Raw genomic sequence first — 17,941 nt, 5'->3', positions numbered from 1 at the left:
GGAGTTACCTTGCAGGTCATAGAGTGAGTCTGCAGCAGTAGCTTTATCAGAAGGTGCCTGTGTGATGGGTTTGAGGTAGGTTCGGTAGCCCTTCAGTATGGAGGCCATAAAGCGCAGGAACACCTCTTGGATCTCCATCTCCAGCTCAGTCTTTTTTTTATGCCAGGTGAAGTCTGCCTCGATAGGGGTCATCTCCACCGCCAAGCCTTCAAGTGCTGCACGCCGAACTGTTTGGAAACAAATGCTCATTTATAATAGGCCAAATTATAATGACGGCTATTTTACTGGAAAGAATTTTCATAGATTTGAGAGATGCCGCAGAGGGTAATATTTTCAGTGAATAATGAAGCTATAAAGGTGAAAGGAGATCTTACCAGTGGCAAGCTGCTGGTGCAGGTTTCCTAGAGAGTTGATAAGACTCTTACAGGGCTTCTTTGGGAGATTCTTCCAGTTACTGTGTCTTTTTTCATCAAACCTAAAACAAACACATTGCAAACATATAAAAAAAACAGTAGCAAATAAGCATGCCTTAAAAAAGCAGTACATTCCCAAATGTTAACTCTTATAGATTGAGGGTGCTCACAAGTATATAGTGTTGGTGTCCAAGTCCACACAGACCACATCAGGTGGGGGATCGTAGAGGTCAAAGTATCTAGAGTCAACACCCACGATGAAGGGACATGGTGCGTTGAGGACCCCCGCCAGAGACAGAGGGCAAAGAGGGATATATGGACACTGCCACTGGAATGGGAAAATCATCTGAAAGGAGATGAAAATGACGATGATGTCCTATTTATTCAATAATATAACAAATATAAGAATAATACCTATTTAATAATATAATAACTATTTTCATTCCCTTTCCGAACAACTGAGGTTTAGATTAATTTACATGCACAAACAGTTTGTGCTAAACGCAATTTGCAATGTGCAATTCCAATCTTAATTATGGAGGATGCAGCAGACTATACAGCATCACTCCACCACTGTGATAAGGGTACCTGATTCTGAATCTTTAGAATGTTTTATAAAAATTAATGCAAATGTTTTTACTTTGAACTGTACTGTAAAAGTGTAACAGTTGCCCAACTGTTTAGTAAATTTACCTCAAAGTATATATTTTTTACCAAACACTCACCGCCACAACAGCCTCAGCCACTCCAGTCAGTACAGCAGGTCTCAGGGAGTGCAACAGGATCTTACTTTCCAGCAGGACAAAGTGTAGCAGTGTGGCACAGTTTTCTGGGCCCAGATTCATGAGCAGTGTACCATAGTCTGCTCCACTGAGAATGGAGAAAAGGAAGAGAGAGAATGAGAGTCTACGTAACCAAAATAGCAGGTGCTGATTTTACAGAAATGGTTTTAATTTGTGGAAGGACATTTTCATATCAACATATTTGCAAAAACACATATTTTTATGTAGCTTATATTGTCATTCTTCTGAAAGGAAAACATTCAACAGTACAATTTTAGTCTATTATTAGATATTCATTAATTCACTCCAGAAGGTTTAAAAACAGAAATGTATATTTAGATGGTATTTTTGTTTTATATACATTGTGTTATTTGAGTTGTAATGTTGATTAAATAATCTATTTAATGGCCCGTTCACACCAAGGACAATAACTATATTAGAGCTAACAACGCACAATAACATGTGTTGCAGTTATGTCGCCAGCTGCTTTAAATGGTTGATTTCTTTAAAGGTGGATTCTGATCTAAAAATAATTCTGAAAGTGATTCTATTGATATTGTTCTTCTGTGTCATTGTCGTTATAGTTGTGATATGGAATTCCCTATTTTCATGGAATTATGATTATTAAAACTTTATAGTTATAGTTTTCATTATAGTTATCGACCTTGCCATGGTGTGAACAGGCATTAAAAGTAGAACTACTGTTCTGATTAAGTGCTGCCAGTGTAATTTCGGTGTTTGGAGTTTTCTCCATGTAATCAGTCATTTGTGGATAGTTATGTATTGTGTGAAAGCTACCAGGATTACTGGCTATGACTTTGCACAGACAAGGTTAATAAGCAATTTTATGTTAACATGCATAATGTTTCATTCATAAGCCAATATTTAACATGCATTTTAAAGTCTATACTGATGCAATGTCTTGCCCAACAGATTTCCACTGTAACAATTATGAATACCAATCATTTAATGTGTTAAAGCAATTCTTTTGATATAATTTAAAGGTGCCTAACAGGAACTTCAGTGGTACTTCCAGACTTTTTGAAGTAAGTTTAGGGTTTACCATCAGGTTTAGGTTTCATGAACAACTTTTCAGAAAGTTGAGTCACTGTGTAAATTAACGTTAGACCTTTTGCTCCATTAACAGATTAGGGTTACATGCTAATTTTCTTTCATGGTCTATGGGCCCCCTGTAGTAGCCTTAGACAACCCTAGCCAACCCATGTGTAAAACTCTAGTTGCGCAACAGAGCACCATCACCTTAATATAAAAAATATTGTGTAATGTAATATGCAACACTCTCCAAACTGTGGGTTTCATGACCCTTTTCACTTGTAACTTAGAACACTCATTTAAGTGGTCTGAGAAGACCATGGTCATAGCCAAGTTTCTTTTTTTTGCCCATACAATGGAAGTTAAGGGGAACCGAAACTGGTTGACTAAATTCTTTAAAAAAATTATTCTGTGGAACATAATAGAAGATATTTTGATGTATAGAATAACGTTAGGGTGTAAATGACAGAAATTACATTTTTGGGTGTTTTTTTGTTTTAATTTTTACACTATCCTTGTCCGATCTTTAGATAGTAAAACCACAACCACTGAAACTGAAAAGAAAACATCCATGTGTTTTTGTGCTACGGCTACACTGGCCAGTGCATAAAGGGATAGTTCACCCAAAAATGAAAATTCGGTCATCATTTACTCACCCTCAAGTTATTCCAAGCCTGTAAGAATTTCTTTCTTCTGCTGAACACAAAAGATATTTGGAAGAATGTTGACGGGGCCCATTGACTTGCATTTTTCCATGCTAGTATGGAAGTCAACTGTTTGGTTGATGGGCCCCATTTTTTGAGTGCAAAAAATAAGTAAAGATTTCACTTATCGTTTAATTCCAGTGTAGTTCATCACATTATAAATAGGTCTCCAGTGTTTCCCATTAATTACCTAGACCGTGGTGGACTGGCACAGTCTAATGTAACCTGTCACAGTTTCATAATAAACCAAAATATTGTTTACACTTCTAATAATGACATAAAAAGTCTCTAACATTGTGTTCTGTGCAATTGCTTTGGCAGAGCGCCTGTCAATCAAACTTTAAGCAAAATTGTGATATGGATAAATGCACTTTTCAAATTGTAAAAGGCTGTGCTTTAATTAACTAAGCCTGGTGTGATATGTGTTTCAAAGCGAGACCCCATAGTCTCTCAAAATTCTTTGGGAAGCACTGAAGTTTCACTGAAACTTGACAGCCAGAAAGTGTCCAAACAAAATTGAATCAATTAAATTCAAATATATGTCACTTGTTTCATATTTCATTATTTCTCAACCACACAGAAATCATTTACCTTAATGGTAAAGGTGTACAAACAGGTTGGGACAGGATTAAGGTGTCATGTGCGGAGAGCTTGTCGGAAGAAAAACACAAAATAAATATATGATTACAGAAGACTTAAGCAAAAATTACATTTTTTTTTTAAATGTATATCTTCCTGTATATTAAAAAAGACTGTCCTCCTCACCTGGACCAGTATTCTTGGCCTCTGAGGAGAAGGGAAGGAGACATTGTGCATGAAGTGGGATATGTGTCTGAAAAAACAAAATAAGTAAATATTAACCCAACTCATATCTTGATATCACAGTCAAACAATGACCGGTTTGGTAAAAACATGAATATGTGATTTACTGCTAATACAGATATACTGATATCCCAGCTGTAAATATGTACCAATATGTACTATTTCACCCAATGATTTCATGCTGTGTATTTTTTATGATTATTAGACTACTACATAATTAGCTTAGCAACATGTTAATGTCAACTTCTATTATAATTATATTGTGCACTAACACATACTGTGCCACACGCAATAACAGTGTATGTAGAGCTTTCCAAATCAGTCACTTATGAGGTTTCATGATGAGTCATGCTGTCTTTGGATTCAAGCTGCCAACTCTCACGCATTGGCCGTGAGACACACGCATTTGATTGGTTTCACACGCTCACAGGCCACACCCCCGATTTCTCACGCTGAAGTGTCAACCTGGTTGGTCAAATGCCTGAAAGATGATGTTATCTATAGATCTACCTGTTGAGCCACTTGGGATCGAATAGTTATGCTTTCGGTGAGGGGTTCAAGATAAATGTGCAAATAAATACGGGTGTAGCGTGACCGAAAGCCAAATTCTGTTTTGGGTCCTGACGAGAACGAGTCTGTAATGACCGAAGCGGAGTGCTGTGGCGCTCAGGGGTGCGTTTCCCGAAAGTTTTGTTAGCTAACTATCGTCGCAAGTTCCGTCGTTATAAGCATAGTTAAAAAATAAATAGTCAAGCAATGCGCACTGTTCACACAAGCAGCTCATGAGTCCGAGCGTTTCTGTTCGTGCTTCATCACTGCATGTGCTGTGAGTTTAACCTGCATTTTTAGAATAAACCTGACTCCTGAGTATTTCATTTAAGTTTAACACATTTGTTCTTGCACTGGTGGTAATTTTGCCATTTTGCACTTTGTCAGTCAGTTTGAGATATAAGCTATACTTGAGTATTGTGTGTAATGATTCTGACAGTTTTTGCCATTGAAATGAATGGGAAAAAATGTCCCAATAACCCTGAATTCACCCCATACTCTTTGAAATCATAATTACATTGCATCATGTTGCTTGAAACCCCAAATATTATAACATTCTTCATTAACAATTATTCAGTTATTTGTTACAATCTTATTGTAAAAAGAAAAAGAAGTTTCAATGTACCTAGCTACTTTTTGATAGTAACTTGTAGTGTAGCTACTTTTTCAAAAGGGTAGCTTGAATGTAACTTAACTACTTAAAGTAGTTTTTACTACAACACTGTTTTTTTTTAAGATCAGCCACAGCAAAAAAGAGCCGCACAACAGAGAGAAGAGCAACACACAGGACAGACAGATTTTTTCCTTTTTCTTCCCTGTAAAAGTATGCTGTAGGTTGATGTAGCTATAATCAATTTGTTCTATTTAGACAAAATCAAGCCTCTACATAGTGCTTTAAAATTGTGTGTGTGTGTCTATAGGATATACTGTATATACAAAGCTTCATATAGAAACATTTTGTCTTAATAGACAGAAATAATTATCAACCTATACTTATCTATCAACGGGCAAAAAAGAAATCAACAACAACAACAAAAAACAATACTACCCCATTCAAATGCTGATGCAGAGAAAGTGTTTTCTGTGACGTGTGTGTGTGTGTGTTTGTGTATATATATATATATATATATATATATATATATATATATATATATATAGCTTATATTATTTTATTTTTTTGTTGCAATTTTTGCTTTGTACGCAGCAAAATTTTGGTTGGTTAGTTTTTTTGAAAAGTTGGCAGCTCTGGACTGTACAAAATAATGTTATTGTCATTTAAAAAAAAAATAGACATAACATTATTGAAGATAAAAAAGCGTTCCAATTCAGAGGCTGCATCCTTCGAACACAGTGGAGCGACAAAGTCTGCCCCAATTCGGAGGCTCCTTCTACAATTCCATCCGTTGTGTACCAGGCAATGAAGGATACAACAGATGGAGTGGGGTTAACACAGCTCAGTTCGAAAAATACGGAAATTATTATAAATATGGAAAAAAAAATCACTGAAGAATACTAAGTGGAGCCCCACCATGACAGAGAAATTGCTTCAGTAAGTACTATACTGTTAGCTTTGTCTTGAGATTGTTAGCAAACCAAATTCTGAGGTAAATCCTGATTCATTCATTATTATGTTAATATTCATCATGATGCAAGCTGTTTAAAAATCTGTTCAGATTTTAAAATGTGTGTAGTGTGTTCCAGTCTTAAGATGTGACTTTATTTAGTTTATATTCTTAATTATGTGCATAAATGGACCATGGTGAAGAAATTTAAATAGGTTGTGAACCCAGTTTTGTTTTTTAGACAGTTGAATATAACTTTCAAAAAAAGTCCATTAAAAACGTTATTGTCCCTTATCAACGGCAGCTCTCACAATTGCTAGACAATACGATCAATCCTCCATAGGGTAGACCGCCCCATTTAACAATGCACAGTTTTGAACTTTGCAGACTTTGAAGGTGTGGCATTTAAAGCCCCCCTCCTTCGAAGGATGCAGCCTCTGAATTGGGACACAGCCAAAATGTTCTGTTTAACACAAAAGTCGTAAAAGTGAACTACAGTTGAAATAAGAATCTGTTTGTACTTCTCAATGGGTAGAGGGTTTACTCCATTGGCTGACAGCTTGTAAAGGAACATGAGGAATTTCTTGAAGGACTCAAAGAAAGGCCAGCGGGACAGTAGGCAGATGCACTTGTTGGTGTTGACCGTGCGGTTGGGTATGACCTTCTTTTCCACAGTGGAGACCAGACCCAGCTGGATCTTCTGTTTCTCACTGAGGTCATCCACAGGATACGGCTCATAGAACTGTATTCCAGCTCCATACACCTGCAGAAGGGAAAAAATAGGGCCTAGTGAAGGAAGTTTTTATAAAACTACTTTTGGTATTCAAACACATCCCATCCATTAAACCTGAACAGATTCAGGTAGATTTTAATGTATTTCAAGCAGCTAACTAAGGTGCTGTTAAAGAATGTAAAACATACCACAGTTAAAGGGGTGATGAATTGAGAAATCAACTTTCCTTTGAGCCTTTGATATATAAAAGTTCATTGTGATATAAGAATATCCTGTAAGTTTCAGAGCTGAAAACTTCCTTGTTACTCAAAGAAAAGCTTTTATTTGACACTAGGCTCAGAAAACGCTCAATCTCAGAATATGTCGACCCTTGACGTAATCGTATGCTGAAACGCCGTCTCAAGCCCGCCCACCGACTTGTGGAGGTAAACGGATCCCGCTACAGAGCAATAAACATGCCGGTTCAAGCTCACGTACGCAAGACTGCGCGTTTGTGCGCTTCATTTCACCACGGAATCGTTTGTAAACAAGATACAGGTAAAGACTGGATTTGCAGACATATTGAGATTACAACACAATGCTGTGCCTTCTATATTGGATCCGACAGGAATGGTGCAACACACTTATGTGAGTAAAACATGTTTTTTTATATGTGATAGTATTGCATTGTTACAGATCGTATTGATTATGTGTACGTGTCTAACTGAACATACCTTAGCATGCTGTCACAGGCTGGAGAATCCTTTATTTGAGGTGTTATTGGTTCTTTCGTGATCTGACTCTGACTTGTAACGTTATGGGCCAGGGCTCGCAAAGCCCAACGTCCCGGGGCTATGTGTTTTTCAGACGGGCTATCAAAAAGTAAGCCGGCCTGCCGACGGGCTATCTTAAATAGTGAAATAACATCTTGCGCGCGCGTGTGTCTATGTGTGCTAGGGATGCTACAATTCTCAATATAATATTGAACCGTTCGGTACAGCATTCACGGTTCAATACGCAGTCTCGGTTTTGCATTTAAAGCAGCACTAGGTAGTTTTTGCTCTCTGGGTTGGGAAACAGTATTGTCCTCTTCTACTGTCGTAAACTGTCATTCTACATCAGTGGATGCATCGCACGTGCATTTGTTGACATGACAACTATGATAGCCCTGAACACTGCAGGAGGAGTTCACATGCAGGTGTTCTGCTTGCGTCGCGTGTGAAATGTCTTCATCCCAGGTACAGTGGCATATGTTTCAGCATGTCATATGAATATAATTTCATGGGTTTTATTTTTTTCAAACGCCAAATGATCGCGATGCTCACGTTTACAAGCCAGCGTCATTATAGTAGCCTAGTCTATTGGTTACCGTTTTACGGAATCTATATGATACTTCAATTCAATGTTTGAGTGGTAGGTAATAACCATATATAGTCAATATTATAATATCAAGCTACCCTAGATGAATCTGCAAATTTGAAAAATCGATTTGCATTATAGCTTGAGGCAAGACAAATAAACCAATATCACAGACATGTTAGGTATCCTAAAATATGATTTTGTACGTCTTATCATATGTATTTACTTGCAAGAATGTAGCCCCTCCTCCTCCAGCTCACGCCAACGAGCAAACGCTGGCCCAATGTTGATCCTCGTCCTGCCTTTAATCCGATCACTTTCTCGTTTCCTCTTTTTGCTTTCCTCCGACAAAACCTTTGCTTTCTTATTTTTCTGTGCTGCTTCGGCAAACAAATGATAGTTTGGCTCGCACGTCCGAATTTAAGGAAGTGGGGGTGGTGGTGGAAGTGATGTATATGCCGTAAAGCAGTTGAATTTTGTAGTTATTTTTTTTCTCGGGTTACTACCCGAAACCTGAAGTTTAAAAGTATGATTAAAAACGATACAGACCCCGTCAGGCTATGGCAGACGTGTCATTCAACCTATTGTAAGTCGATGTATCATCACAAGAGGTTTGAAAATATATTATAAAGGTTGAAAAGTTACCTAGTGCTGCTTCAATTAATTATTTTTCTACAAATTCTATCATTTGCCTCCATCCCAATATACTGAACAATGCGACATACATTCACATCACATGTTAGTGGTAGAGTTATACTCACGGAACACTATAGTTATTCACAATCACGTAAGTTCATTATTTGCATGCGTTTTAAAGCCTTGCCGGTTAAACATTTCATGTGCGTGCTTATGCACTGGTTTAAACATGCGCTTTTCCGAGCACGCACACTAAACGCCTGTCAAACACGTGATTACTGGACCAAGTAGTCTTACTGCGCTAATACTGTGTCAAATACACACACGGTTAACATAAACACAGTCGGTTATGTCTAAAGTGAAAGCAAAATCGGCGTGTGTGTATATTAGATGCACGCAGGTCAAATTGAGAGCAGCGCAGCCTAGTGAACACGCTGTCCTTAAAGGGACAGTTCACCTCTAAAATTATGTCATTATTTACTCCCTCTAATATTGTTCCAAACCTGTATTCATTTCTCGATGACAGAATTTTCATTTTTGAGTGAACCTATGAAGGTAAATTGATGCCTTAAAGAATCGCAAGCGCAGGGTAAGATTTGTGAAAGTGTACATAAGATTGCAAGCGTAAATTAAATTTGTATGCGCAAGATAAGTTTTGTAAAGGTTTAAATTGCCTTTCAAGTGTAAGAAAAAAATATTTGCAGCATTTTACTGTTATTCGTAAGTGTAATTCATGTATTGTGAAACTGCAGCTTCATGTTAACGCAAAATAAACATGATCTGTATTCTTCTGACTTCCATTTTTCCGTGCTAAGACTTTTGACATGTTTCTTTTGCCAAGATACGGGCAAAATCATTGCACGACTGTGAACATCGATTTGCAAGCGAAAACATCAGAGCCAGGAACTGCAAACCAGATTGACCGTGTAAAACCAGACTTTGTGTAAAAAATATAAACTGCTGCAAATGTCTAAATGACTTGTTGTGAATGTAGGGCAAAAAAGTTCCCGAAAGAAACCGATTTGTACAGTTCCGTCTTTCTTTTAGCTGCGCTTAAAGTTTTGGCACGATTCTCTCACTCGCTCAGTTTTGCGAGCTCGAGGAGGAAGGCGGGCCCACCTTCTTCTGTAGTTAATCAAATGAGCTGCTCGCTGACTCTGGATTTATCCTAATCTGATTGGTTCAATAAAGACCCCAGACGCCAGAACACATCTTTATCTTCATTTGGCTAAGAATCGTTCTCACGGCCGAAATTGTACTTTTAATGCACACATTCATGTTAATAAATAAATAAATAAATAAATAAAGCACGGTTGCTTAATAAGCTGTACACCGTTCAAGGTGCATCTTTATCAACACATCTTTATCTTCATTTGGCTCAGCATTCCGAGCTAGTGTGTTAAGAAAGAAAATGTATATTCAGTGTATCCTTATCATCATCATCATCATCATCATGACATAATATTAGTTTATCTTGATGATGCTAAAAGTATAGTATCTGCACTACTGCATGCATAATTTCATAATGTCTACTGATCAAGGGCGATTCCAGAATTATTATTATTATTATTTATTATTAGTAGTAGTAGTGTTAGTATTAAATTATTATTTTTCCTTTAACATGTATTTTAAGGGCATCTCTAAATGATGCACCATTTGTCATCTGCAATACAATCGTTTAACCTCTAGATGGCTGTATATCCCTATATATAAACAGAAACATGGCTGTGTATTCCCTGTTTGCTGGGTTTTAATTCAGACATAATTAGTTAGTTTTCATTTGATTTGGATATATATATATATATATATATATATATATATATATATATATATATATATATATATATATATATATATATATATATATATATATATATATATATATATATATATATATATATATATATATATATATATATATATATATATATATTATGAAAGACTACTCTTTGTCAAAGTTGTGTTTTTATATTGATTTGAAGTATCAGTTTTGTATTAGCCTACTGTCAAATCTTGACAGCAAAAGCATTTTGTTATTCATACTAGCTACACATAATAGCTTGATCAGTCACACTATAGTAATCAGAATCAATACAGTGCGACCAGGACAATATTTCAAAATATATAATTGAGTGTTAAATACCATGAAATGTGGTCTGAAAAAGTCTTAATCAGAATGGTATTATTGGGTATTAAAGAATGGGTATTAAATGTTTTGATTGTAAAGTATAACATCAGCTCAGTGGTGTGAACAGATTATATAATATATAAAATTTCAATGCAATTCCAAACCAATCCAATAACGACACACCAGCTCAAAATTCAGGATGAACACATCTAGTCAGCCTTGAACGGTGTACAGCTTATTAAGCAACCATGCTTGATTTATTTATTTATTTATTAACATGTATGTGTGCATTAAAAGTACAATTTCGACAGTGAGAACGATTCTTAGCCAAATGAAGATTAAGATGTGTTCTGGCGTCTGGGGTCTTTATTGAACCAATCAAATAAGGATAAATCCAGAGTCAGAGAGCAGCTCATTTGATTGGCTACAGAAGAAGGTGGGCCCGCCTTCCTCTTCGAGCTCGCAAAACTGAGCGAGTGAGAGAATCGTGCCAAAACTTTAAGCGCAGCTAAAAGAAAGACGGAACTGTACAAATCGGTTTCTTTCGGAAACTTTTTTGCCCTACGTTCACAACAAGTCATTTAGACATTTGCAGCAGTTTATATTTTTTACACAAAGTCTGGTTTTACACGGTCAATCTGGTTTGCAGTTCCTGACTTTGATGTTTTCGCTTGCAAATCGATGTTCACAGTCGTTCAATGATTTTGGCCGTATCTTGGCAAAAGAAACATGTCAAAAGTCTTAGCACGGAAAAATGGAAGTCAGAAGAATACAGATCATGTTTATTTTGCGTTAACATGAAGCTGCAGTTTCACAATACATGAATTACACTTACGAATAACAGTAAAATGCTGCAAATATTTTTTTCTTACACTTGAAAGGCAATTTACAAAACTTATCTTGCGCATACAAATTTAATTTACGCTTGCAATCTTATGTACACTTTCACAAATCTTACCCTGCGCTTGCGATTCTTTAAGGCATCAATTTACCTTCATATCAACCCTTTAATGTTAATACAACAACAAAGACAAAGAGAAAATCACTTACTGCTCTTGACTGAAAAACTAATAGAGTAGCTAAGAATCAATGTATATTTTATAGTGAAGTCTATGTAGTGTTTTATTTTTGCATTTATTCATTCAATTTCATACTTAAATGCTGCTGTACAGCTCTGAGCTTTACTTTTTTTTAAGTAAAGTTTTAAGTTTAAGTAAGGTTTTTCAATTCTTTAGTAAAATAAAGAAAGAGTATTGCAATAAAAAATAGTCTTTTTTCTCCTTAACCTCTTGCTGTTCCTGTCACCTAAGAATAGAATAGCAAAAAACTGATGTGACAAGCCATCAGATCCGAACTGAACCGAACCAAAAACCATGGTTAAAAACCGAGGTATGTATTGAACCGTGGACTAACTGTATTGTTGCAACCCTAGTGTGTACGGTTCGCGGTTATATTCACCGATCGGGCCGGCCAAGTCATTAAAAAAAATTACATTCCAATCAATCGCAGGTGGATGAGATGAATCATTGTGTTTGTTTGATAAAGACATTTTGCGAGCCCTGTGAGCGTTTCCCCACACGCTTTCAAAACAATTCCAACATGTACTGAGGGGAGCTGAAGCTCATTAAATATGCAAATCTTATCCAATCCTAGCCGTGGGCGTTTACTTCCAAGTCTTCAGAGCAGCATGCCCATAGAAACTGAGCGTTTCTTGAGAGAGCCTCAAAATCAGGGCAGAAAATAGCCTTTTACTTATTCATTATGATGTTTTTGAAAGTAAAAACCATGCAAACGTCATAAGTTGACCTAAGACAACAGTATAAAAAAAATTAAAAAGCCAGTTCATGACCCCTTTAAAAAAATGAAAGCACATTTTACCATTTTGCACTTTGCACATATAGCTGAATGATAATAGGATCACACTGACATCAAGACATTATACTCTACCTTTTCCCCATTGGAGTTGGTGAGGACAAATGTGGAAAAGACTGGTAAAGGGTAGCGTGTGTTAGGAGCCCAGCACTCAATATTGGCCCCCATAGGCAGGCAAAATAAGGGTACAGACTCAGAGAGAGGAAATGACTCATAGTCCTCCTCAGGATAGCGAAAGATCAGACCTTTAAATGGAAAGTTTTATTAGAAACGTTTGAATGTGTGTCTTGTTTCTAAAGTATAATTAGTATCCTGTCTTATGGTATCAGCATTTGAATTATTATGCTGAAAAAAAAAAACATGCCATCTTGAAAGTGATGAGACAGGAAGTTTTGTTTCTCAGTGATTAACACAATGTCATGTGACAGGAATTGATATAACATGGAGATAAAGAATATGACAAACTAGTATGAAAGGTCATGACTACCATATTTAAGCATGAAAGCATTCAGCCCTTTAACAAACACATCAAATAGACATAATTTATGAGCACAGCGATGTGCTGAATATTTGAAGTGTGTGTAACATTTTTAAAGGAGGACCTTTAGAACCTTTCACAGAATTGTATTAGCAATATAATTAGCAATACAGACTTTTTTACAAATAAAACCACAGCACATCCATCATTTCTATAAAATGAAGGCTGTCTGCATGCTTAATGATTTTTTGCAGAGTTAGTGTTCATTTTCAGGAAATCTCAGTGGAGAGCTGTTTACTGTGAAATAGCAGTCCTGACATTTACAAGTAGGCCTATCTTTTTCAGAGAACTGTCAGACAGATTCTGACAGCCAAAATCAAACACCTGAGAAGAGAAATGAAAAATAAACAAAATAACAGAGAGAGAGAGAGAGAGAGAGAGAGAGAGAGAGAGAGAGAGAGAGAGAGAGAGAGAGAGAGAGAGAGAGAGAGAGAGAGAGAGAGAGAGAGAGAGAGAGAGAGAGAGAGAGAAATCAGAAATGGAGGCAGAGATGGATACTTACCAGCCTTATAAGTGATGGAGTTTGAGGCGGAAACTGACTTCTTGTAGCACAAAAACACACTCGATCCCCACTGAGAATGAAAAACAAAATGAGAAGGGACAAATGAACTAAATTACATTAATTCAATGTTATGTATAATACTGTGAGCAAATGTTATACAGTACAAGGATAGTATATATTGTTCGTACAGGCTGAACAGCTAGCAGTGGAAGAAACCAATAAGAATTAAAGCTGCCATTGCCTTCAGAATATCTTGAGTCGCTCTTGGGAGTACAATCCTACATCTACATCTTATGATACTGGATCATAAGTTAAGAAGAAAATGACTTGCTCTTTGGAGTATAAAATGCTGGACTGCAGTTCACTGCCCAAAGATGTGTAATTATGCTGATTTATATTCTATTTAAACTTATTAGTGATGCTTGTTATCTCACATATATAACTAATACTTATTTATAAAACATACTTAAAATGTTTATTAGTGGTCCTTGCAAAGCAAAGACTTCATATCTCTGAATCACAGTGTTAAGAGGGTCGCACACCGGACGCGAAGCTCAGCGCCGCGCCACGTCTTTAAAATTCGGTGTCCCGAAGTGAAGGGCGCGCACTTCGAAGGCCGCATTAGAAGTGCGATTGCGTCATAGCGGCACTACGAAGGCGGTCCCAATGTGAAGGCTGCACCCTCTGAAGGCCGCATTTGAAGTGCGATTGCGTCACAGCGGCGCGAAGAAGGCTGCCGCAATTCGAAAGTACCTTCAAAATGTGCCCTCCGTTTCTCAGGCAAAGGAAGGGTACAGCAGATGGAACCTTTGCACAACTTCGCAGCCTACCCTATCCCAGAATTCATAGCACACTGGTGACTACAGGATTTGACTGGTCCGAATTCCCGCGGCACTCGATCAGATTTCTTGCGGCGCGGGATTACATTTCCCAGTGAAAGACGGTATACCGCTAAAGCGGTCAGTAACTCAAGTGTAGCCTGGATACTATTGAACACAACAGCGCAACCGCTTGAACTTAGAGTAAACAAAACGTTTAGTGCATTCGCACAGTCCCCATTTCCCTGCCCGGAGCAACCTGGCAAGAAAAACTTTAATTTCCCAATTTTAACTTGCATAAATGTTATTTATTTCTCAACCATTCTCTCAAGAAGAGGAATACGTCCATTCTCTCCCTTTTCGCTCTTTCTTTCTTTTTTCTTTTATCTTTCTTTTTTCTGCACTTTCTTTAAATACAAATTAGATCTGCATGGGGCTGTTTTTTCGTCCGGCTCCCGCAATAGGATCTATTCCGCACCGCACCCTCCCGCTCACGCTTAAAATTCACTCCGTGCTCACCCGCTATAAATTATTTTATTCCCGACCTGACCGATCCAGCTAAATTTAGATTTCGTTTCCAGAATCTCTCTTTTAAATTTCCCCTACAGAAAGAGAGAGACTGGGGATAACAAAAGTAATAGGCTATGTTGGCCATGCAATCATTTATTTATTTTTCTTATCATACTGTCAACAACACCATAGCTAAAAAATGTCACAGAGAAAAATAGGCTAAATCAAATGCGACATCTGTCACTCAAAACTATAAGTCAAAATGTAAATAAACGAAAACTGCTGACTTTACTAGCTGTACTGCAGAATAAAGTATTTTATACAAATTAATTAATGTCTCTCACTGACGACGGTCCATTACCGAAAGTCTCCTCCAAAGCCTGAATGTAAAGTCGTGGCCAGGATGCACATAACAATTTCTCTCTATTTTTAAAAAAAATTAAAAATAATGCAAGTTATTTGTAAATGAAACAAAGTAATTGCTGTCTATTGTTCATTTTCGTTAACTTGAAATGTGTAGGATAAATAAAAGAGAAGTGGTTGTTCTGCAGGCTACATTGTTTATTTTGGTAATGCAAGTTATAATTTGTACAATTGTATAATTAATCTCATTAGCTAATTGTTGTGTTTTAATAAATTGGTGTAATAAATCATAAATTATAGTTTAATAAATCAACTGTGCCTAAGCAGAATTTCCCCTTGGGGACAATAAAGTTAACTAACTAACTAACTAACTAAGCAAAAACTCACTTCATTTTGATTTTCCCCCCAGAAATTTGTACTTATCTAGTAAATTAATCTTGATTTAAGAATTTTTGATATTTGGACTGGAAACAAGAAAAAATACCAAACAAGAAGAGCATTTTTTGCAGTGTAGTCAAATCTTCTGATCATTTAAAATATAATAGGCCTTTGTTGATTACATTCCAAATAAAATAAACTACAAAAAATATATATTTCCTTTGCTCTGTTGCTCTCTGTCACATAGGCCTACCTGAAGCTCATTCATTATGCAGCTCATTAATGTGAGTCCTTTGTTATCTCAGGTGCTATCTCATCATTATTCATTAGATATCAAGCCTCCTTGCATATTGAATACAGTGTAATTACACTTTTACCATTAATGTGTTCATAAGCAACTGAAAAAAACACAAATGTCAGAGCATGTCAAAACTTCTAAAGGGCCCCAAAAGAGCTCAGACTCCAGAGGGTTAAACAAATCCATATATGTTCATATCTTCATACATATATTTTCTTGTCATGTAAATTAAAATGTGTAAATGAAAATAAATTGGTCTATACATTACTTAAAGTACTTTTTACAACTATTTATAGGCCTACAATATAACTTAAGTTTAACATCAGAAACAACTGAAATTTAAATTAACAACTAAAACAGAAGAACACATTTCTACACTTTCATTGAGCTGAGCGGGTCTCCCGCTGGTGGAGCTGGACCGGGATGGTAATGCACAATAGAGACCTGGTAAGGCCTGTGCCAGCGGGACATCATCTTCATCTGGGATGAGTGCATATTTCCACTGTCCGCAGGTTTGCGGGGCTGAATCGGTCGACGGCTATCATAAAAAGTAGGCTACAATGCATCTGAGATGATCAGAATCAGAATCAGAAAGAGCTTTATTGCCAAGTGTGCTTGCACACACAAGGAATTTTTACTGTTCAAGAGGGAAATGGCCTGTGGGAAGAAACTGTTCCTGTGCCTAGATGTTCTAGTGGCCAGTGATCGAAGTTGCCGTCCTGATGGTAACAGTTCAAACAGGAGGTGTCCAGGGTGAGTGGAGTCTGTGATGATTTTCCCTGCTCTCTTCCTCACTCTGGAAGAGTCCAGGTCCTGGAGGGTTGGCAGGGGGGCACCAATAATCCTCTCCGCAGTCCAGATTGTGCGTTGTAGTCTCTTGATGTCAAATTTGGTAGCTGAACTAAACCAGACAGTGATGGAAGTGCATAAGACAGACTCAATGACAGCCAAGTAGAACTGAATCAGCAGCTCCTGCGGGAGGTTGAACTTCCTCAGCTGACGAAGGAAGTACAGTCTCTGCTGGGCCTTTTTCACAATGGAGTCAATGTGATTGTCCCACTTCAGGTCCTGAGAGATGGTAGTGCCCAGGAACCTGAATGACGTCACTGCTTCCACAGTGCTGTTCATGATGGTGAGTGGGGGGAGAGCTGGGCTGTTCCTCCTGAAGTCCACTATCATCTCCACCGTTTTGAGCGTGTTGAGCTCAAGGTTGTTATAACTGCACCAGACAGCCAGCTGTTCAACCTCCAGTCTGTAAGCAGACTCGTCACCGTTTTGGATGAGGCCGATGACAGTGGTGTCGTCTGCAAATTTCAGGAGCTTCACAGAGGGGTCTTTAGAAGTGCAGTCATTGGTGTACAGGGAAAGAGCAGTGGGGAGAGAGCACACCCCTGGGGGGCGCCAGTGCTGGTAGTGAGAGTCCTGGATCTGAGTTTCCCCAGTCTCACGAGCTGCTGCCGGTCTGTCAGGAAGCTGGAGATCCACTGACAGATCGAGGATGGCATGGAGAGCTGGGTCAGTTTAGCTGAGAGAAGATCAGGCATGATGGTATTGAAGGCTGAACTGAAGTCCACGAATAAGATCCTTGCATAAGTCCCAGGTCTGATGACTGCATCATCCACAGACCTGTTTGCTCTGTAGGCAAATTGAAGAGGATCCAGCAAGGGTCCAGTGATGTCCTGCAGGTGGGCCAGAACCAGTCTTTCAAACGACTTCATGACCACAGACGTGAGAGCGACAGGTCTGTTGTCATTAAGTCCAGTGATTTTGGGTTTTTTGGGGACGGGAATGATAGTGGAGCGTTTGAAGCAGCAGGGAACTTCACACTGCTCCAATGATCTGTTGAAGATCTGCGTGAAGACTGGGGCCAGTTGGTCAGCGCAGGCTTTCAAACGCAGGCTTTCCTTTTCCGGGCCTGAAGCTTTCCTAGTCTTCTGTTTTT

General features: G+C 37.8%; 1 protein-coding gene across 2 annotated transcripts in view; it reads right to left on the bottom strand.

Moving 5' to 3' along the window:
- dennd4c (DENN/MADD domain containing 4C) overlaps nucleotides 1–17,941 on the bottom strand; it is a 159,541-nt gene that overhangs the window by 40,976 nt on the left and 100,624 nt on the right. For both annotated transcript variants that reach the window (XM_079810951.1, XM_079810952.1), the window contains exons 4-12: nucleotides 13,633–13,702; nucleotides 12,668–12,837; nucleotides 6,407–6,648; nucleotides 3,718–3,784; nucleotides 3,544–3,602; nucleotides 1,139–1,283; nucleotides 584–759; nucleotides 375–475; nucleotides 9–227 (exon numbers count right to left, since the gene is read on the bottom strand). In XM_079810951.1, the coding sequence (XP_079667077.1) occupies nucleotides 9–227; nucleotides 375–475; nucleotides 584–759; nucleotides 1,139–1,283; nucleotides 3,544–3,602; nucleotides 3,718–3,784; nucleotides 6,407–6,648; nucleotides 12,668–12,837; nucleotides 13,633–13,702 (1,249 nt within the window). The remainder of the gene's footprint in view (nucleotides 1–8; nucleotides 228–374; nucleotides 476–583; nucleotides 760–1,138; nucleotides 1,284–3,543; nucleotides 3,603–3,717; nucleotides 3,785–6,406; nucleotides 6,649–12,667; nucleotides 12,838–13,632; nucleotides 13,703–17,941) is intronic.

The sequence above is a fragment of the Gobio gobio genome (genome assembly GCF_949357685.1).
Source record: "Gobio gobio genome assembly, chromosome: 2".
Lineage (NCBI taxonomy): Eukaryota > Metazoa > Chordata > Actinopteri > Cypriniformes > Gobionidae > Gobio > Gobio gobio.
This window is presented reverse-complemented; position numbering and strand designations above follow the sequence as displayed.